Genomic DNA, 22160 nt, shown 5'->3' with positions numbered 1-22160 from the left:
TGATGTTATAGCAGTCAAAAAAAATCTAATGAGGGTTTTTACCTAAAAAAAAGAAAAAAGAAGAAGAAGACGCTAACTTCTGTTTCTGTGACCTTAATAAGGGAAATTCCCCTTCAACAAAACAAACACCCTTGTGCATGTGGACAGAGCCTCAAAGGAAGTGATAGGTTTGCCTTTTTGGTTTGCCAAAATGTTCAAGTCTGGTCTGACTTTGCCCTTTTGACCGCCAACAGGTGTGACGATGGCGTACGTGAACCCCAGCCTGAGCGGACACAAGAGCTCGGCCAGCGTAGACGCACGTCAGAGGGAGTACCTGCTGGACATGATCCCCTCGCGCTCTTCTGTCTCGCAGACTGCAAACACCTGGAAATAGAAAATACACAGAAATCAACCCGCAGCCACCCTTCTTTGCTTTTTCTAATATCGTGATCAACAGCGCACCCCGGAGGACAGTTTGGCAAATACAATATCTGAAAACTGAAGAAATGTTTCCTGCCCATCTTTTTTTTTGTATGATTTTTTTTTCTGTTGTGTGTTTCTGTTATTTTAAGGTTTGCTGTCCCTCATATAGTTTTAATTTGACTGGGCGGGGGGGGGGGGGGGGGGTTAATTAAGTAATTCATTAAGTAATTAGTTTTGCATCAAACTGACTCACATGTTTGACTTGAATGCGTGGTTGGACAAGAAAAAAAAGAAACAAGAAAAATACACGTTGCTTTAAGCAAATTACACCCAATACGAGTTGTAAATGTTTCATTGCATTCATCCCTGTAGTTAAGTTAGAATTTATTTTGTATTTACATTAAGTTATTTTTTGTTGATGGACTGGTTGTGTGTTTTTTTTTACTTTCTATTATGTGGTTTTCACAAATGAAGAGTTGATTTTTTTGTGCTTTGTTTTCTTTTTGTCTAACAGCATGCCTTCGTTTAACACCTAATGTTCATTTTGCACCTTAGCTAACAACGCGTGGTGTTGTCGCTCGAGTCATCTGTAATTACCATCTGTAAGTTGCTTATTTTTTATTCATGTCAACGTTTGGCATTTTAATTTGAGTGTCACATCTTCACTGACAAAATGCAAATGCCGAGGAGCTGAATTTGTCTGCCCTCGAACCAGAGACCAGGATCCGTAGTTGGAATACAATATTTCCCACTGTGAACCCAGAAAGCACAAGCCATTTATTTGATTTTACTCCGTAACTTCTCACCATATTTTCTCTGCTACCCAACCAACCTAAACTGCATTCTGCAAATCATTGTTAAAAAGTATTTTTGGTTTGAGTTTTTCCTAGCTCCCAAATAAATAAAAATATAAATTTTAACTTGCTCTCATTTATTTTGTGTGTAGCGACTGTACTATTTAAAGTGACATATCTGACTCCTTTCACAAGATGTCCTCCGTTTCCGAACATAACCCAAATTTTGTCAAAATATTTGTTGACCATGTCTTTGGAAGTGTTCAGCCCATTGACTCCATCATTTACTTCCACCGGGATTCTTCTTGTCATACAAAACACTGTAAATGATTTGACTCGTGCTGCCTGTGCTTTAGCGGGAATTAAATCTAGAGTCACTTTTGGAAAAATAGACATTATATAGATATAGGTAGAGCGTTCAGAAAAGATGTGATTGGGGGTCCAAATTTCTACTAACGAATGCTTTTATAAATCATTTATTGGGTAGATGTTGATGGGTAGATGAATTTGTTTGAATTCCTTTCTGTAGTGGGCCCTGCGTTTTGCACCAGGCCATCAGTGGGAACATACCAAACTAATCCACCACTCCATACCACCGTCACCAGGTCCAGAATAGCAAATTGTTGACGTCATTTTTATTTGCGTCCAGCGCACATTTGATTGGTTAAATAAACATCCCCATTGGTTTACTTACTTACATCTGCCACCACTACAGATTTTGGAGGACCTGGGTAGATTAAATTGATATAGAAACACATGCACACTGACATTTGATTAGACAAAGCAAAATCAATGTCTCTTTTGCTTGCCGAATGTAGCAAATTAAACTGATTCATGCTAGCCGTAGCCGGTGAGTCACGTGAGGGCGCCCGAGTGCAATCGTCCCTTCGTTTTAGTCAAAGAGAAGAAGGTGTAGTAGTTTTCGTTGACGTCATCGTGTTTTGGCCTGTGGCTGCCGGGGAAGATGGCGGGCTCCAAGGTGAAGCAGGACATGCCTCCGCCAGGAGGCTATGCCGCCTTCGACTACAAGAGAAATCTACCCAAAAGAGGACTCTCGGGTACACGCTTCACACTCGCCTCTTACTTAATTCGAAGACTTTTGTTACCAAGCACACAAAGCGCGTCGGACTAGCATTACTATATGCGACTCAATGCTAATGCTAACAAGCGACGGCGATGGACTCAATTCAGAAATAATAATGGCTTTGTTTAAAATTCTTAAATTGGTATTTACTATGTCAAAATATTCTACACGTGTCGTGTATGTTGATATTTGTTACCTGACTGTAAAAGGAGCACATCATGACTTCTTCTTTTCCCCTTAAATTCTATCAAACAGTGTGTATGAACATTAAAAGTGAAAATACCAGGGGCATCTGATTCTGAATCCCTGAAAAAGGGTTAATGAGTTAACTCATTCACTGCCATTGCTGGGTATAGACGTAAAAAAAAATCATTTTAACTTTTAACTTTCACTTTTGTTAATAAGAGTATGACCCCCCCCCCCCCTCCCCAAGGAAAAAATAATAATATTGTACATTTAGAACAGATATTAAATTTGTGATTAATTGTGAGTTAATTATTGAAGTCATGTGATTAATTATAATTTTAAAAAATTAATCGCCTTGCGATTTAAAAAAAAAAAAAAAAGAGAGAGAAAAGATTATTAAATATTAGGGGCATCAGGCGATTCAATTTTTTTTATTGTAATTAATCGCATGACTCCACTAGCTAACTCGCGATTAATCACAAATTTTATATCTGTTCTAAATGTACAATATAAAAAAAAAATCTAGGTTTTCACACTCTTGTTAACAAAAGTCGGAAAAAAAAATTGTTAAACTAATAGAAATAGTTCAAATGAATTTTTGACGTCTATAGCCGTCAATGGCAGTGAACGAGTGAAGTATCATTAATGACGTCGCCTGTATGCTGCCATATTTGACATTTTAGGGCATTTTGACAGGTTATAGCATGTTTGGCATCGGCATCGGCCTCATGGTGTTCGGCTACTGGAGACTTTTCAAGTGGAACCGTGAGAGGAGGTGGGTTCCGAACATTCGAGCGTTTGCTATATTTGGGCGGGGCCACTTAAACGTTGCGTGTTTTGTTTTCCTCAGGCGCTTGCAGATCGAGGAGCTGGAAGCCAGGATAGCGATGATGCCGCTTATTCAGGCGGAGCAAGACCGCAGGTGACGGGGAAAATACAAATGCAGCGGTCAACTGATTTATTATCGCGGCACACGGTCACTGATGCACTTTTCACTTTATTTTAAATAGTTTATTTATTTTAAATAGTTTTTCCCCAATTCCAAGCGGGCCTGCAATGTATTCCAGTAATGATAAACTGGGCTTGACTGCACTTCCATACGTTCCTGTTTATTCAAATAATGGCCTCGCTGAAATGATCACATGACCTAATCTCAAATCAACCACTCATTTTCCCTTCCAGGTTGAACAAAAAACAGGTCGCGCCACCCATTGTAAATGTCACCAACACACTTAGTCAATAATACACCAAGAAAAAAAAAAAACGGACTTCATTCTAGACAACCTTGGGAGCTTCGTTTCACAAATGACAAAACACTGGAATTGACAGGGATGTGATTTTTCCGCTAATTCGCGGAATTCCGCTTTTTTTTATCTCTCCCCCCCCCCCCCCAATTTTTTTATTTTTTATTTTTTTTTTAGTAGTTCATTGTGTATGCACATGACTCGGACAGATAACATCTTCTGCTATAACAAAGACATTTGTGGTATGCTCTAATATGAGTTACTTTTCATTTGGTCATGATACAATTATTTGTTCATGAAATTTGAACTCTTCAACATTATTTATGTGTTAACTTAGTAATCACATTAGTTAGATATGATGATATTCTCAGTGATAGTTTTTAAAAGCAAAGACAGTCAACAATGTTTTTGAATGTGACTGATTTTGAGTTGACTAAAACTGCCATTTTATATGGGATAGTTCAATATACATTGAAAATTTATGCTGTTGTTTTGTCGATTTCTTTGTCATGTGAGTGCATTGAAAGTACTTAAAAACACGGAAAAGCGGCCCCCAGACCCCCGGCTAAATTTTCTGATAATTTCACTTTGGTCAAATCACATCCCTGAATTGAGACACAGCTGAATGTAACTGACCAATAGTTCTCCCTCAATTTGCGCCACATTATTGATCGTAAACGAGTGCAGCACAATCGAAAATTGCTCATTTGCGTTTGAACAGTATTCCGTTTCCATTTTCAACACAACGTCGCGAGTAGGAAGACCTTCTCTCAACACCTTCCAATAGATGCGTCTTATTTGAGGAAACGTGACTTGGTTTGGATGTCGATTTTTATACCTCGAATCTCTGTTAACTGTTCTCGTCCTTTTGGCAGGAATTTGCGGATGATGAGGGAAAATTTAGAAGAGGAGGCAATTCTCATGAAGGACGTTCCCGGGTGGAAGGTAAAAAAAAAAAGAAAAGAAAAGAAAAAAGAGGCTGGTTTTAAATTACAATGTATAATAAAGCCACACTGATCCAATAACGCAAAATGTAAAATCACCAACACTGTCTAAGTACCTTAACTCATTCACTGCCATTGACGGCTATAGACGTCATCAATTCATTTGAACTATTTATTAGTTTCACATTTTTTTCCACTTTTGTTAACAAGAGTATAATAAATAAGTAACTAATAAGTAAAATTTGTGATTTATCGTGAGTTAACTATTGAAGTCATGCGATTAATTATAATTAAAAAAAAATTAATCGCCTGACGAGATGATTATTAGAAATTAGTGTAAGGCGATTATTTTTTTTTTACTTCAATAGTTAAATCATGATTAATCACAAATTATATATGTTTTAAATGTAGAGTAAAAAAAAATCTAGGTTTTCTTACAGTTGTTAACAAAAGTAGGAAAAAAAATGTTAAACTAATAGAAATAGTTACAATTATTTTTTGCCGTTTGTAACCGTCAATGGCAATGAATGAGTTGAATGGAGCGCACACATATATTGAAATGTAACTTTTTAATTGACGAATATAGTTGTGCCTTCACTTTCGAGGGGTCTGATGTCAAAGTTTTTTGTTTTGTTTTTGTACGTTGAGTTTTTTTCTGGTCACTCGATTGGGCGCGCACCTTAAAGGCACAAAAGCTAACAAAACCCGCAGTTTACGATGGTGGCGAATTCACCTAGTTTGGAGCCATTGTTTAATTTAAAATTGTCCATAATACTGTCAACAGTAAATATTCTCTGATTTCTGCAGGCTGATTATCTTTAAGCAAAATATGACATTTGCAATCATCTGCGTTTCCTCCAGGTGGGCGAGAGCGTCTACCACACGGAGCGCTGGGTGCCCCCCCTGGCCGACGAGCTCTTCAACCTCAAGCCACGGGAGGAGTTTTTACACAAGCGCTTTGGCTTCTTGTGGTACGTGTGAAACGTCCCGAGGTGGGCGCGCTTGCCAGAGCCTCCTCCGGATTTCATCGACCTTGTAAATGTTCAATAATAAAGATGTTTTCTGGCCCCAATTACTTGCGTTTTGTGCGTATGTGGGTCAACTCTCATTATATCACTTAGCATATTAATGGGTTTGTTTTTCCAGTGTCTGTAGGTTATGGGTTGAGTCTGGGGGTGGACCTTCAAATACAAAGTTGAAGCCATTTTTCATTTTGGTAGTCTTTTTTTATACAGATTATGGATTTAACCCTGGAGAACCCCTATAAATTCTGCTACTCAAATAACAAAGACCTTTTTTCTTTTCTTTTTTTTTACAAATTTAACTTCAAAAGTCCAGAGTGCCACTTCTGACCCCTGCATGGGGCCATCTAGTGGATGAATATTGCACTTACATGAGCCAGAGTGGTGGTGACAAGATGGCTGGCAACAAACATGTTTTGTTGAGCTGGAAATCAATCCAAACAAAACCATCTTCTCAGCAAACCAGATGGTAAAAATGTTTTTTTGTTAATCCATTTCATATGTTGCAGAATGCATAGGAGTATGTTTTATATTTTGATAAATTAGCAACTGAGCTAGTTAAAATTGAAAAAACATTTTGGTGCTCAGTGAACTTATAGCAGTCATTTAATGTATAATTCATAATTTTCCAAAGAAGGAAAGGCTTCTTGGGTTCTCCAGGGTTAATGTTTGCAGATTAACAATATTGCAAGATCAGTGGAATCAACTGTTCAAGAGGGTTCATCCTTATTTTACTTCAGGTGGTTTCATATTTGCAAATGTCTCTCCTTTGGATCTAAAATTTTACATTTCAGTTGTGCAAGTCATTTATTTAACTTGCTATTCCCCAGGAGTACATAACATAAAAGGTCTGTAGATAAGCACACAAACTCAATGAAGATTAAAAAGCGGTCCAAGTAGTTTTACTCAATTTATTTGAGAATGAAAGACAACATTTTCATTGTTGTGTCAGAACGTCTGCTGGTTTCCCCGACACGGTACCGACGCTGAGCCACAACTTATCAGGCTTCGCATGGCGTCAGATGGGCCTGGAAAGACGAGGATTTGTTAGACATTTATCAAACACAGAACACGAGTCGTGGAGGTCCAAACTGTGCACACACCCACCCCCCTTGTTTGTTTCCAGAAAAATATTCCGCTACATTCCAAGTTAAAGGAGAAGTCAACCTTAAACATGTCTTAAATAATGTTACCTCACTAGTCTAAACCTGACTCAATTATACATTTGTGGATTACAAGTTATGAAGAAAAACTCCGCCATTTTTATCCATCACAGGGGGGGCAGCCATTTTGTCACTTGCGGTTAACTGAAGATGACATCATAGTTACTGTGATTGGTTGTTACCGGCGCAACTGCGACGACAAGATGGCCGGCCGCCTTCTGATACATTAAAAACGGTTGGATTTTGCTCTTGAACTCAAACACTATATTAATCAGAATACCGCATTTCGACTAGTGCGGTTACGTAGAACATTGTCAAGAGTCGACTCCCCTTTTAAAACAAGATAATTACATTTTACGCCTGAAATGAGTAAAATCAGTTATTTGGTTCAGCCTTCCTGAAACAAAAAAATGACTTTGGTCATTTTACACAGGGGACGATAAATTTACCAACAGCAAATACAAGGCAATCTTAACAAAATAAATAAAACCGACAAGTCAGATATTAAACATCAATCCTAACTATACAGCCAGCATTAAGTTCAAGTAGTTATGTGACCTAGAATGTATTTTTATCAAACTTTCCCCATTGAGTGTCAATTTATTCTCTCTCACACTCCCAAACGCTATTTTTGGTAATGTTTTAATAATAGCACACTAGTGTATAAAGGGAAACGGGTTTTAAATCTCGTGGATGCCCGCTTTAAAGAGCTGACCGTGCGCACAACATTTGTAAAATCGGGACCATTAAAAAAAATAAAAAACAAACATACCCACTTGCCCCAACTGGCCGAGCCACCAAACGGAAAGGCGCCTCTCAGGCAGAACCTCTTTCAGCCATCACATCCACAAGTCCAATGGGTCAGTTCAACCTGGAGAAAAAGAGAAAAGTGTCAAGTCTGTGCACTAACAATTGTGACCAAAAGAAAAAAAAAAAAAAAAAAAAACATACAAGAAATCCAACAGCATGCAACACTATTCATGGGTCTGAAACTCACCACTTATTCAAATGTAAATTTTCATGACGTAAGAGTACTTATTCTTTTGTGAGTCGTTACAGGGGCAAATTAAGACTAATGCAAGTGAACTGAAGTGGACAGGGTCAGTACAATCCATGACTCGAGAGGCCAGTGCTTTTTTTTTTGTTTTGGTGAACTGATGGAGCATTTACATTCCAGGAGCTTCACAAACAATTCCTCAGGTATTAAAAAAAAAAAAGAATTCGCAAAAGAGGCTTTTTAGCGGCCGTGTCATGTCTTGTGGACGACTTTTTGTGAGGCAAGAGGACTAGAAAGAGCGACTGAACTTTGGAGGGCATTCATGGAAACAATGACAACTGAGTTGGAAGGATGTGAGCAAAGCAAAAGGAGATTGTTACCTCACGTGCATTGGCCTACTCTCTCTCTCTCCACATATGACCTAGGCAAGAGAGCAGCTTTCATCTCTGAGCAGCACTTGTTGGTAGGGCGCAACGCTTCGCTCTCCAAGGACTTGTCGGATTTGGTAGCTGACCTCTTGAATGTAATGAAGCATTAACATGACCAAACACCAGCTAAAACGTTCCCAGCGAGGACTTGCGAGCGTTAAACCCCCGCCAGAGGTTTAACCTTGTGCACAAGTTGCCCAATCAAGAGACCGAATAGTCGGTCGGAGCCAAGTGGTAACATTCTCAATGGCGGTTCAGATTGGGAAGCGGCTTTGGAATTACTTCAAATTTGGACTCCAAATGCATCCGGACTAACGGGCACAGTTACAATAACGTCCCCCCATGCGACACTTTTTGAGGCAAGAACCAAAAGAATATTTTCCACAATTGTTTAATGGGCTCCATGAAGCCGAACTGACAAAAAAAAAAAAAAAATGAAGACCATACAAAGAACATAAAGTACAAATCTGTTCCCGATCGAGATTTTACTTTTGGAAACAAAGTTACATTTTGTTTCGATGACTTGACAAGATTAGTCCAATTTACAGCACATTTTTAAAAAAATGCAGACGTTGAGCAGAGCACAAAAGATACCTTGGACAGACTGTAGCATGCTGCAATTTGCAACTTCATGAACAGCCGGCCACTTCGGATTTGTCGTTCACCAGTCTGAAAGGAATTGACGCTTTTGGGAAATTGAACACACAGGAGGCGCCAACTAACCTAAGCTTAACCGCAAAAAAGGAATTTTGGACTAAAAATCACCCCCTCCCCTTTAAGTCTGTCTGGGCAAATGAAGCTCTTTCCTCAGAGTGAAAAACCTGGCGGGCAGGAGGTCGGTCAATGGAACCTCAGAAAGAAATGAGCCCCATCAAAAGTGTCGGTGTACTTATAAAAAAAAAAAAAGGACTTTGAAAACCAGGCAACACTTTGAACGTTGTGGAAATGAGGGGGCTCGGCACAAAAAAAAAAGAAAAAAGAAAAAGAAAGAAAAGCCAAGGGCCGGCTCCGTCAGACCCTAAAGTTGAGGATTCATGGAATTGACCTACTCAGAAGTTTTAACTCACAACAGTTTACAGAGTTGGTGGTGCTCCCATCGGGCAAGCAATGAACATCAACTAATTTCAGTTTCTTTTTTTTTGCTTTTAAAAAAAAGTGGGGGGGGAAGACCAAAACTCGGGGCTACATTCTTTGAAATTGCTTGGGCTACTACAACAAAACTACAAAACTAAGGTCAGCAATAACAAGATGGACGGATTTTCTTGAGGAGCGCATCTTTGAAATACAGCCAGCCAAGTGATGATCTTGAATCGGGGAGATGTTTAGTTGTTTTCAGCTGAGGATAAGAAGTGGGCACACAGGTGAAGACACTGAAAGTTCCTTAACATCATCCCATTCATCCCAACAGTCCAGAAGCCCTCCCACACTTGATTTTTTTTTTGCACAAGGGATCCCCCCCCCATATTTCGCTGGGAGCGAGGAAACTCGTCTTTCTTATCGTGCGCCAGCCTTGTTTCAATGCGGGGCGATGCGGATTGCAACAATTTTGTAGCCTATCCAAAAAGGCATCAAGCAGCAAAAAGTGTAACAGACAACTGATATGTTGGGGCTGTGTGCGGGCTCCCGAAACATTGCTTTTTTTTTTTAATAAATGGGCTTTTTTTTTTAAAGCTACGTTACAAAAAAAAAAATCAAATTGGACAGTGAAGTGTGATTACAGCCCCAGCATAAAGCTACTCAGTATAAAATCATAGCCTACCATAGCTGTCGTATTGGTCGCGGTAAGAAGAACGGTCGCCGCCATATCCACCTTGTCCCCTGCAAACAAAAGGAAATTTAGGGTGGATGTCAATTCTAAAAACGTGGCCACTCTTAAATTAAATCATTCGCTGCGATTGACGGCTATAGATAAAAAAAAAAAATCCTGAAAATTTCAGTCGCTTCAGCATCCCCCCACTTTTGTTAAGAGTATGAAAACCTAGAAACAAATATCGTAAATTTAGAACAGATAGATAAAATTTGAGTTAACTAGTGAAATCATGAGTTTTAATTACGCCCCTAATTTCCGATAATCTTTTATTCGAAAAAAGAAGATTAAAAAATTAGGGGAGTCAGGCAATTTTTTTTTTATTAATCAATTAATCGCATGACCTCGCTAGTTAACTCTCGATTAATCGCAAATTTTATATCTGTTCTAAATGTACAATTAAAAAATGTCTTGGTTTTCATACTCTTGACAAAAATGGAAAAAATGTTAAACTAATAGTAGTTCAAATAAATTTGACGTCTATAGCCGTCAATGGCAGTGAATGTGTTAAATTTGTTAACGGGTTATGGTACCACAATACATTTATGCCACATACCTATTGTCTCTGTAGCCGCCGCCGCCACCGCCGCCGCCTGAGTAGCCACCACCACTCCTGTAGCCGCCGCTGCTGCTGCTAAAGCTCCTGTCTCCGCCTCCGCCTCCAAATCCCCTGTCATTGTAGCCCCTGTCGCCGCCGCCGTAGCCCCGGTCTCCATTGTAACCACCTTAAAACAAACAAAACACACTTAGGTTGCTTGAAAATTGCACCTACCACATAACCAAGTAGGGGGTTTTAACCCACCTCTACCTCGGGATCCGCCAAAACGGCCGCCGCCACCCCCACGTGGCCCACCGGAGCTGAATCCTCCCCTGGAGCGGCCGCCCTTGCCTGCTTCGTCCACGCGGATAGAACGGCCATCCAGAGTCTACGGGGGGACAGTTCAGCTCAATATATGATATCTGCATTTGTTCACTCATTGATAATGTAGCGAAGTGGGGCTTACCTTTCCATTCATGGCCTCAAGTGCATCCTTAGCATCCTCCACATTTTCATATTTCACGAAGCCAAAACCACGGGACCTTCCTGTCTCTTTGTCTTTGATCACATCCACTGTGGGGAAAATTGGCAAATATAAGAGGACTACTAATCAAAAATATTGTTGAAATGTAAAAGGTGTGTGGAGTTAGTATGAGGTAATTTTATTGTAAAAATGTGGTTTTGAATGTCAGATGGTGGAAGATGTCCTGAATGAATGGTGCATGTTTTTTTATTATCTCACATTAATATATTTATTTATTCGTGCAATTGTTTTTTTTAGATAACTGATTTTCATTAATATATAAAATATGTTCAGAGTCGTGAAAGGACAAAATGGTACATGAAAAAAATCATTTGGGCCCCAACACGTTAATGGCCACTACAAAACGTACCCTTTTCGATGTTTCCATATTTGCCGAAGGCCGACGCCAAGGACTCCTCGGTGGTGGTGAAGTTCAAACCTCCAACGAACAACTTTCCCTCGTCCGACATCTTCAAAGTGGGGAGAAAGTAAATGAGCAAAAATTTTGAGCAGGTCCTCGTTATAACGGTCTTTTCTTACGGCGTTATTCATACTGCGAAGTTAAACTAGGCCATCCATCCAAAAATAGCACCAAAATACAATTGCGGTGTATTAAAGAAGTCGACTTTAGTCGTATTAGTAACTGTATTTTATTTGTTAAGCTTCAATCGTGTCGAGAATAAATTACATCCGCTAATGAAAACGAACGTCTCCAGGCCTCGAGGCCTCAAACGTGGTCGGTAGTGTTAGCCTGATGCTAACTCAGAGTAGCATTTTTTTCTTTCGGCGCCATTTTAAGTTAAGAGCTCCCTCTGCTTGCTTTGTTCCACCCCCCAATGGTTGCCAGCCTCGCATCACATACAGCAGCACCGTCCACATTATATCACACGAACATACCAAACATTTTTTTTTAGGGCTATACTAAAAGACTATTAAAAAAATCTAAAAACAATATACACGGTTAGCGATTTGCAATATTTTGGTTGGTTTCTCCAACAAAATAAACCCAAAGCATTGCACAAACGTAGATTAATACATAATATTAACAAATAAGGCAATATAAAACACGCCTTGTCCGGGACACGCAGACGCTTCTATAGAAGTAGAGCATAATAAAGATGTTTCGAAAAGAAAGCAATAAAAGCTACTACCTTTCGACGATTTGATGGCTTCGATGACCAAATGCACGGAGCTGCTGGGGGAATGAGAGCGATAAGCGAGCGTACAAGTCTTTTACTGTGGTGACGCTCTCGATGGACCCCTCTGACCAATTGGGGGCGTATCACGTGACCTACCGACAAGTCTTGTTTGCAACACTTTACGGTAGTGTTTACTCAGTTACGTTAACCACTGCTCTCTCTTTTATATCGTGATGGATATTTCAAATGTTAAATAAACTAAATGAACAAAGGAGGACACCATTACTAAGTTTAATCGTTGGATTAAACACTTTTAAAACGCCATTAATTTGCTTTGCGGGTCATAATACGTTATTGTGATGTTCTCCCTCAAACTTAACAGTACTAATTGTGACGAAATTAACATCTCATCCCATCCGTAGACGTGCATTCCTATTACTTTGCGAAATCTTGCATTTTTCTGGGTTGTGCTAATCGTGTTCACCTCATCTCGAAATAACAGTAAAATAAAATGAATAAGCGTCACCGAATTGCTTTATGCGTTATAATGTGTGACTATTTTAATGTTGATCTTGAGTGTTCTTCTTCAACCACTTGAATTTAAAGGAATCCCAAGGAAAGTATGTGTGTCACGTGATCGTGCAGGTTGTATCGGTCCGTGGAGGCGGTCTGATCCTTTGGCGCTCTTTTGTGCTGACTAAAAATGTGACGTAGCTGACGTAAACGGTATTCGTAAAATCGCCGCTTCCTCCTCTTAAAACATTATTATTGGCTGACTCCGGGAATGCATAACCCTCACTCCGGTCTTCTCAAGATGTTAAGGCATGCTCATTGCTCAGCATAAAAATCACAACCAAATTAACTGAATTGATTTTTTTTTTTTACATTATATTTAGTAGAAATGTACACAACGTGGCAGCAGGCAGAGCAATGAAATGCTTTTCCACTACCACACATCATTTATATATTTGTGATGTTTTTGTTTAGTATTGAGCTCATTTGTGTAATTAACGTTGCTGCGAGGGTAGCAAACAAGCTAGTTGACTTGTAAACAGGCATGAAATATTCTAAAGTCATACCCCACCCCCCATCAAGGAAATGCAACTCATTTGGGTTTCCTGTGCTTGAGAGTGCAAGATAAGATCCACACTGATTAGACTGACTATAAACAGTTGTTGTTCCTGCTGGAGAACATTTAGGAAAGTACATACACAGAAACCAAATCAGACACTGCAACTTGATATCCTCAGTTATACACAACACCGATCGTCCTTCCACAAGTATGTAATTCAAGTTCAGTCTAGTCGAGTGACATTTTATCATGCCTCTTGCAGGCGCTGCTTTCTAATGCTGCTAATTTTAACCCGAGAGACTTCGTAAACACTTTCTGGGAAAGCAGTCTTCCGTGCGATCCAGCGTGTACCACAAGTGGGCGTCAGTAGAACGTTGTCAAGTTGATCAAATTACATTTCACGTAGAGCCGTTCAACATGTAAACACGATATGGAGATGCGCCTGGCAGCACAGTAGTAGAGTGGTTAGCACAGCTGTCTCAAATGTTTTGAAGGTCAGGGTTTGAAATTCGGCTCTGGCCTTCTTGTGTAGTCTGCATATTTTCCCTGTGCTTGCGTGGATTTTCTCCTTTATTTAAAAAAAACATGCACGATAGGTCCATCCAAGAATCAAATTCATAGGTGTGAATGCAAGTGTCTAATTTTTTTTGTCAATGCATTGCTAGGCTAAACCTTGCCTGTCGCCGAAAAAAATATTGAGACATTTCTTGGCTTGTTTTTTAATGAAATTGGCTACAAGAGTCTGCCCTGTTCACATTTGAGCAACAACGTTCTCTGTACTGTGTGCTATCGTTGCTATTGAACAGACTTTGCATAGAGATGATGCTGTATAGGTTCTGAAAATACAATCAAATTGCGTGTCATGTCAGTTCTCACTTAGTTGGGTTTGTTGGGTGATCTTGTAAAAAATAAAAATACTGACGATCTCAAAGCAACACAATTTATGATAATGTGAACACTGCCATCTACTGGCCGCTCCGGATATATTTCAGAATCACTTTCTGATGAGCAGGGGGGAATCTTTTTTTTTTTGGTTTACCCTTATTATATTGGAAATAAGTATAATGCAATCTATTATTTTCAGTCATGAACAAACAAAGAAGATATGTTGGAATGAAATCACCCAAATCGTGTTTGGTCAGTCATTTCTTTTCATAATCAATAAAACAGTAGCATGTGCATAAGCGATGACGCTCACAGAGTAACTTAAAAGTCCACTCCACCGGCCCACTGCCATTCCGGATTAGGGCCGATGGTGCCGCCGATACGGGTGAGCTGCTTGCGAAAATTGGGAACTTCTGCGAGTTTGCCTATGATGACGTCGCTGATCCATTAAAGACTGCAAGTGCTTTAGCTTGCAGTGCAATGTTTGATTCTCTTGGGAGTTTGTGTGGAATTGGGAAGCCTCTTCAGCTGTGGAGGAGACAAGAAAAGGACGTTCACTTCACACTTTCTAATCTAATGCTTATTTATAACCAAAATTATACTTTATAAATTGTGATCATTTACTCCTAAATTTCTTTTCTCTTAATTTTATAGTTTCTCTTGGCTGCACTGCTTCCAGTACAAATATATACTAATATATTACTTTCTTTTTTCCCCCTATCAGATTCCAGCCCGCGAAATGGCCTAAAATAACATCGACATTTTTCTGTCCTTTGGTCGGTCAGAGCAAAATGGTTAAAGTCAAGTTCAAAAAGCAAAACTCGTCTGCACACCCACTGCTCGTGTAGTGTTTACAAACTGCTTGTTAAGTGGCAATGTGATGGCGCTCACCTAAAGCGTCACTGACGGACTCGGCCCGTTGTTTGCGGCCGGGCTCCTGTGCTGGAGTGTCGGAAGCCGGACAAAGGGAAGCGGGGGGAGCCCCTTGGTGGTGTGAGGCAGCTCCGAGGAGGTCATCGAGGATCTGCAGAATAATGGCGATACCGCGCCCGCGACGGCTAACGCCGCTACGACTGCACGGCGCCAGAGTACCTGTCGGGGAATTACATGAGATTCCATTTGACGTTCACCACCAGTCATGTGATGTGATGTCATGACTTGACTGTTTCCTGATATTTTTGGGGACGTAGCTAAAATGGCCTTCCTCCTCATATAATCACTTGAGCACCTTTGTCACATCAGTGGTTATCTGGCACAGTTGCTTGTTACTTAGATATAATCACTAGCTAGCTAGCTAGCTAACTATGCCAACATTCTGAAAATGTTTCGTGAATGGCACAATGTACCACAGCTCGGTGTCATTATTTAAACTCCCACTGGCCAAGACAAGTAATAGGAACCGGTTAGCTCGTCAGCTAGCTCGTTAGCTAGCTGGTAGCTAGCACCGTTCATCGTAGCATGGAAAGCCACGAGATGACACGATGGGATGTTTTACGCGGTTGCATTTATTTATTTAAAAATATTATATTTATATTATTTTATACTTTATAATATAATTTTACTATGTATAAATATTATTAAAGCGGTTAAGAAAATGGATGGATGGTTAAATATTATTAGTATTAATTATTTCTATATTAATAATACTATTAAAATGTTATATATAAATATTAGTGCTGTCAAAATGAGTGCGTTAATTTTGAGTTAATTTAAAGTTCCTTTAACGCGACTCATTTTTTTAACACGCAATTCCCTTACCTGGAAGGCCAGTACTGGGGGAATTCCAGTCGCAACGCAGCAAACACGTCCACGTCGACATTTAGCAATAATAAATGTAATAATAATGCATATATTTGTGGAGACTGGGGTCAAGCTGTATTTTACAATTTTTAAAATGTGCAGAATTTCACAAGTCACTTCATGTTAAAGATTAGATAGCTTTTAATATGAAAAGAAAAATTCACTGAGCTGTCACCAACGTCTTACAAATGCAATTATGCCATCCAGTGGCAGAAAAATAACCTCAACACAACTCATTATCACTTGTTTTTTACAGTACAGTACATCTTTTTATTTTTAACTAAATTTTATGAATTATTATGCAATTACTCTATCAATGACTAAAATATGCAGCCATATTTCTATTAACTCATTCACTGTCATTGACGGTTATCGAGGTAAAAAAATCATTTGAACTATTTCTATTAGTTTAACATTTTTTTCCACTTTTGTTAACAAGAGTATGAAATCCTAGTTTTTTTTATTGTACATTTAGAACAGATATAACATTTGTGATGTGAAGCCATGCGATTAATTATGATTACAAATTTTAATCGCCTGACGCCCCAAATTTTTAATAATCTTTTCTTTTCTTTTTTATTCATTCACTGCCATTGATGGCTATAAACGTCAAATTCATTTCAACTATTTCTATTAGTTTAACATTTCCCCCCCGCTTTTCTTAATAAGAGTATGAAAACCTAGAATTTTTGTTATTGTACATTTAGAACATTTTTTAAATGAATTTATGGCAGTGAATGAGTTAAACACTTTTTTCCCATTTTTTTTGTCAACAAGAGTATTAAAACTTAAAAAAAAATTTGATTGCACATTTAGAACACATTTCAAATTTGCGATTAATCATGAGTTAACTATAAAGTCATGCGATTAATTATGATTAAAAAATTGAATTGCCTGACACCCATATTAGATATAATAATACAAATATATATAATAACATTATTACCTTTTTTATAAACGTGCCGATTTTTTTAATCATTAAAAATTTTGGCAGGGTTGTTAACAACAATGTTCTTTGTGGTGTGCCAAATTTCGAGGACATTTATTTTCACTCTAAAGGGTTTATTATTTTATTTTTAATGAGATTAATGAGATTGGAGAATCACTTTTTTCAATCTTACTGCAAAGGAGTCTTCTCTACTAAACAAGTTGAAACTTTCATATGGGATTTAGGGGTAAATATGGTACCGCTAGTTTATGTTAAGATGATATCAGCTCATTCTTCATCAATCAGGACTCACCGGAGAACGTTCCAGAGAACACCCCTTGAGAATGACGGACAAAACTTTCTATGACTGCACCTGGTTGCTTGATTGGTTCGACAGCGGAGGAGCCAAAAGCCTGTCAAAGATCAAAAGACGTTGTTATAAACAATGTCTTTCGTCCGGGGCATAATGTATGGAATCCAAAAGGGCTGACCTCTCTGAAGGTGGAGGCAGGTATCGGACTCGCAGGTGCGGCAACGGAGTCGTTGAAACAAACCGCTGTGGTGGCAGGCAGCGGGCAAGCGGCGTGGAAGGAAGGCGTTAACAGAGTGACATGAGGACGAGAGTGACGAGAAGTCACGCGGCGGGGGCAGTCCATAGAAGACACAGGTCGGGGGTCAGATTGCACGGAGACGCCAGAGCATACGAGCGGGGGAGAAGAAGCTGGCGACGTGCCGGTGGGGGAGCAGCTGGAAGCAGGCTGGCCCACGTTGACCTTTGGGGGTGGGCTGCCGACAGCTCCTGAGGACGTGTCCAGCTGCAGCTTGGCCACATCCTGGGCAGACAGCTGGAGCTGCACATGCATTGTGTGGGCACCCATTCCCAGTTGGATGGCCAAAGGTGAACGCCCGGACAGGAAGTCACTCATCTGCGAGATTGCCGGGAAACAAACAATTCAACGTTGTTACAGGATTTGGAGCCAGAAGCTTACAACTAAATATGGAATGGATTTAAAAAAAAAATTTTTTTAGACAAGCATCAAACGTCTACAGTCTTAACTCATTCACTGCCATTGACGGCTATAGACGTCAAAAATTCCTTTGAACTATTTCTATTAGTTTCACTTTTTTCCCCACTTTTGTTAACAAGAGTATGAAAACCAGGGAGAAAAATGTATTATACATTTAAAACAGATATAACATTTGTGATGAATCCTGAGTTAACTAGTGAAGTCATGTGAATAATTACAATTAAAAAAATTAATCGCCTGATGCCCCTAATAAAAGAAAAGAAAAAGATGATTAAAAATTAGGGACGTCAGACGATTAAATTTTTAATTGTAATTAATCGCATGACTTCAAATAGTTAACTCACGATTATTCAATTTTTTTATATCCGTTCTAAATATACAATAAAAAAATTCTAGGTTGTCACACTCCAAAAAATGTGAAACTAATAGAAATGGTTCAAATTAATTTTGGACGTCTATAGCCGTGTCAATGGCAGTGAATGAGTTAAAGGGGAAGTCAACTCCCGCAATTTTTGGGGGGGAGAATAATATGTTCTATACAGCCCCACTAGTCTAAATACGATATTCTGGTTAATACTGCGTTAGTGGAATATGAGTTGAGCGCCAAAATCCAGCAATTTTTATCAATATCAGAAGGCGGCCATTTTGCCACTAATTGACGAGTGAAAATGACATCACAATTGCTCAGGCAACACCCAATCACAGCGTAGCCTGAGTAACTGTGATGTCATCTTCAGTCGACAACAAGTGGCAAAATGGCCGTCCCCTGAGATGGATAAAAAAAAAAAAAAACGGCTGGATTTTGCTTCATAACTCATATTCCACAAATCAGAATGTCATGTTAAGGCTAGTGAGGTCACATTATAACATATAGTCAAGAAATGTTTAAGGTTGACTTCCACTTTCATTATGTTGAATATATATGCACATTAACACAATAGATATACTTTTACCTCACTTTCCGTTAATCTTTCCAAAACTTCCACCATCTTCTCGGTTCTGGCACTGGAACACTATGGGCGGATATGATGTCACCAAAAATGTGTGGTCATGTTCACTGTGTGTGTTTTTTTTTTTTAAACTTACCAACAAACCAGATTTGACCCCTACTGGCACCTGTAAGGTCAACCTGCTGCCATCTGCTACACCGTGCTCCGCTAGTTGCCCTGCAGTCAATTGCCTGTCACAGCGCAAGGGGACAAATTTAATACTCTTCGAATGAGGAGGAACAAGAAAAAGAAAAAAAAAGATTCTAGTAAAAGTGCAAGTAGGCGCAAAAGTAAAAATGAAATCTTAATGTCGAGTATTTATAATAATTGTTTTGATAACTTTCTACAATGTTGTTCATAGCCAAGAGCTCGCTAACATTGGGCTTGTATCCAATCAAAATGTGTCGCTTTAGCTTCGCTAACGTAGCAAAAATGAATCATTGTTGTTAAATGTTAATGCTCCCTGGGTCACATTCCTTCCATGTAGCTGCTACCCTGTTTGTTTGTTTGTTTGTTTTTCCACCTTTCAATGACTCCAAGATCGCAATCAATCAAGATTTCAACTGCAAGAGACTTTACCGCTCTGTTCATGTCCATTATGCAGTTGACATCTGCAAAGGTCAAAAGAAGTAACAAGACTATTTTTGAAAACGTGTTGAGCAGAAAGTACAGCTATGTTTTCAAGAGTAGGCAGTCAAAAAAAAAAAATTAAAGGGAGACTGCATATTTGTGATTTGTAGATTATATATATATATATATATCATTCATATAGATGTCAAAAATTCATTTGAACTATTTCTATTACTTAAAAAATTTTTCCCCACTTTTGTTAACAAGAGTATGAAAACCTAGTTTTTTTTATTGTACATTTAGAACAGATATAAAATTTGTGATATGAAGTCATGCAAGTCATGCAATTAATTATGATTACAAATTATATATTATATTATATTATATTATATTATATTATATTATATATATCCCCGAGTATTCACAGAAAAAAAAACTCAACTACTTCCATCATCTAACTCTGTAAAAGTGAATTTAGGAACTTTCTTTCGACAAAAAAAATTGTCAATTATTGCCATCTTGTGGCTTTTACAGGCAATTACAAACCTTGCACTTTGTTAATAACAAGTCATCAGACACATATGATACTCAAAACACACATAGGGCCTATAGCTGCAAAAAAAAAAAAAAAAAATCAACTGAAACACTGCAGTACTTCGTTACTTGGCACCACTGGAGCACCGAATAAGAAACGTGTCGGAGGCTGACCTGTCTTTGTGCAGGAGGACGATTCGGTCCTTGTGCACGTTGAGTTGACGAGCGAGGCGCGTCCTCAGCCCGTCCACGGTCTCTCCTTTGGGGACAACCAGCTCCAACGGGCCGCCGATGGAGCTGCAGCCGACGATCAGACGCATTGTGGAGCCCGCCGACCGACCTTGTAAGGAACGCAATCCAGGTAGAGAATACAATTGAAATGCCCAGTTTAAAAAGAGGGGCGTCTCTATGACGTTATGTGAGTGTATCAATCGTCAAACTGTTCGACGACTAGGGTTTCAAATAAGTCAACGAGCTGTTAAAGCACTTGACGTTGAGGGAGAAGCTGAAGCTAGCGCACAAATCGTCATCATTACTCGTGTCTTGTCTGCAACCCGCTTTACTACAACAGGAGACCGTCTTCAGTAAGCCCCGCCCATACAAACTCGCAGCCAATTAGAACGTCAGAAAGCGTCGCCCAATTAGAAAAGGGCTTCTTTCGGATAAAGTACCGCCCACTTTAGTCCTTCAGTTGTTCATTAGTCAAGTCAAGTAAACAGGTACAGCCTTGCTTTGACGGTAATAAAAACACAAACACAAGCATTATACAGTTGAACAGTATAATTATATAATAATATTACGTCAATACGTCCATAAAATAAAATCTTCTTTCCCCACAAACATTTTTTTCTTTCCCCACTAATTAAAATAGAATAAAATATATCACTGGCGCCAAAATCTCATAAGTCACAATTAAGCAACCCCCCCCCCCCCCCAACAATTATACATATATATATAATTATATATATATATAATAAGAATGTTATATACTTTTGTTCAGTCCACATGTGTAGATGTCATTTTTCCGAATTATTGAATTATCTTAAGTGTTGAAAATGGCTTGCTCTACTGATGCAACGTTAATGGTTGAACAGCCTTGCCCTTTTATGGGGTCTCCCGAAACGGGACCATTTTGGAAGTACAAGGGTTTGGCCCGACACCAGCAATATATAATAAAATATATATTTTTTAAATCAATTAAGATACTATTTTCATTGACCCCCTGCCCCCATTCTAAACCAGATTTTGCTTTTGTGTTTGTTTTTATTACCTAATCAAAAAACTGCCCCCCCCCCCCCCCTGGAATTTTCTGCATTCAGCATCTTTAATTTTTGAAAATAATTTTTTTTACAACAGCCGATCAGTTTCAAGCTGTAATATCAGTGTTCACCACTAGATGACAGACATTGCTCCCCAGCGCCTCCAACCCCAAGACTGTAGTTGTGCATCAGAGAAGAAGAGAGAGCGTGTCTTGGCTTCTCGCCTTATAAGCCCAGAAAATTTGTGTTTTTCTGGTATAATAGGAAGCAAATTACAGTATACGTTCACTGAATTTAAATGTAAAGCCATCTAGCTAGTTTGCTTCTCAGCCATAAACAAAACTTAAGTTGCCACTACAACACTGATCTCAAAAGTACACAAACAAAAGCATTTTTGTTGTCTCTCCACACGAACCGTCGACAGCTCGTTTGAAGTGCATGAGGAGTTATTAACTCATTCACTGCCATTGACAGCTATAGACTTAAAAAAAAAATGTAACTATTTCTATTAGTTTAACTTTTTTTCCATTTTTGTTAACAAGAGTAAGAAAATCTGGATTTTTTTGGTACATTTAGAACAGATATAAAATTTGTGATTAATCGTGAGTTAACTAGTGAAGTCATGCGGTTAATTACGATTACAAATTTTAATCGCCTGATGCCCCTTATTTTTAATAATCTTTTTTTTAAACAAAAGATTATTAAAAAAATGTTTTTTTATCGTAATTAATTGCATGACTTCACTAGTTAACTCACGATTAATCACAAATTTTATATCTGTTCTAATACAGTAAAAAAAATCTAGGTTTTCATACTCTCGTTAA

General features: G+C 38.8%; 4 protein-coding genes across 6 annotated transcripts in view; 2 read left to right on the top strand and 2 right to left on the bottom strand.

Annotated features, from left to right (window-relative positions):
- The window catches only part of LOC144043651 (transcriptional repressor p66-alpha-like), a 31794-nt gene extending 31204 nt beyond the window's left edge, over nt 1-590 (top strand). For both annotated transcript variants that reach the window (XM_077557524.1, XM_077557521.1), the window contains exon 11: nt 234-590. In XM_077557524.1, coding sequence (XP_077413650.1) covers nt 234-373 — 140 coding nt within the window. In that variant the 3' untranslated portion in view covers nt 374-590. The remainder of the gene's footprint in view (nt 1-233) is intronic.
- Nucleotides 591-2091: 1501 nt separating this feature from the next.
- Nucleotides 2092-5726, top strand: ndufa13 (NADH:ubiquinone oxidoreductase subunit A13). The gene is made up of 5 exons (XM_077557526.1): nt 2092-2254; nt 3163-3241; nt 3317-3388; nt 4586-4655; nt 5516-5726. The coding sequence occupies exons 1-5, from the start codon at nt 2161-2163 to the stop codon at nt 5633-5635; spliced, it is 435 nt and encodes a 144-aa protein (XP_077413652.1). The 5' UTR covers nt 2092-2160; the 3' UTR covers nt 5636-5726.
- Nucleotides 5727-8639: 2913 nt separating this feature from the next.
- On the bottom strand, nt 8640-12451 carry cirbpa (cold inducible RNA binding protein a). Of its 2 annotated transcripts, none has more exons than XM_077556631.1 (7): nt 12284-12451; nt 11503-11602; nt 11076-11182; nt 10874-10997; nt 10628-10796; nt 10024-10082; nt 8640-9600 (listed from the first exon to the last, which is right to left on the bottom strand). In XM_077556631.1, exons 2-7 carry the CDS (start codon nt 11600-11602, stop codon nt 9587-9589), a joined length of 573 nt encoding a protein of 190 aa, XP_077412757.1. In that variant the 5' UTR covers nt 12284-12451; the 3' UTR covers nt 8640-9586. The 2 variants fall into 2 exon arrangements, with proteins under 2 accessions (XP_077412757.1, XP_077412759.1); XM_077556633.1 differs by having other exon boundaries at nt 10880-10997.
- A 1595-nt stretch (nt 12452-14046) lies between these two features.
- LOC144043932 (midnolin-like) lies at nt 14047-20939 on the bottom strand. The gene is made up of 7 exons (XM_077558040.1): nt 20252-20939; nt 19071-19164; nt 18938-18997; nt 17448-17882; nt 17270-17369; nt 15120-15320; nt 14047-14756 (listed from the first exon to the last, which is right to left on the bottom strand). Exons 1-7 carry the CDS (start codon nt 20395-20397, stop codon nt 14587-14589), a joined length of 1206 nt encoding a protein of 401 aa, XP_077414166.1. The 5' UTR covers nt 20398-20939; the 3' UTR covers nt 14047-14586.
- Nucleotides 20940-22160: the final 1221 nt, after the last annotated feature.

The sequence above is a fragment of the Vanacampus margaritifer genome, chromosome 2, assembly GCF_051991255.1.
Source record: "Vanacampus margaritifer isolate UIUO_Vmar chromosome 2, RoL_Vmar_1.0, whole genome shotgun sequence".
Taxonomy (NCBI): domain Eukaryota; kingdom Metazoa; phylum Chordata; class Actinopteri; order Syngnathiformes; family Syngnathidae; genus Vanacampus; species Vanacampus margaritifer.
This window is presented reverse-complemented; position numbering and strand designations above follow the sequence as displayed.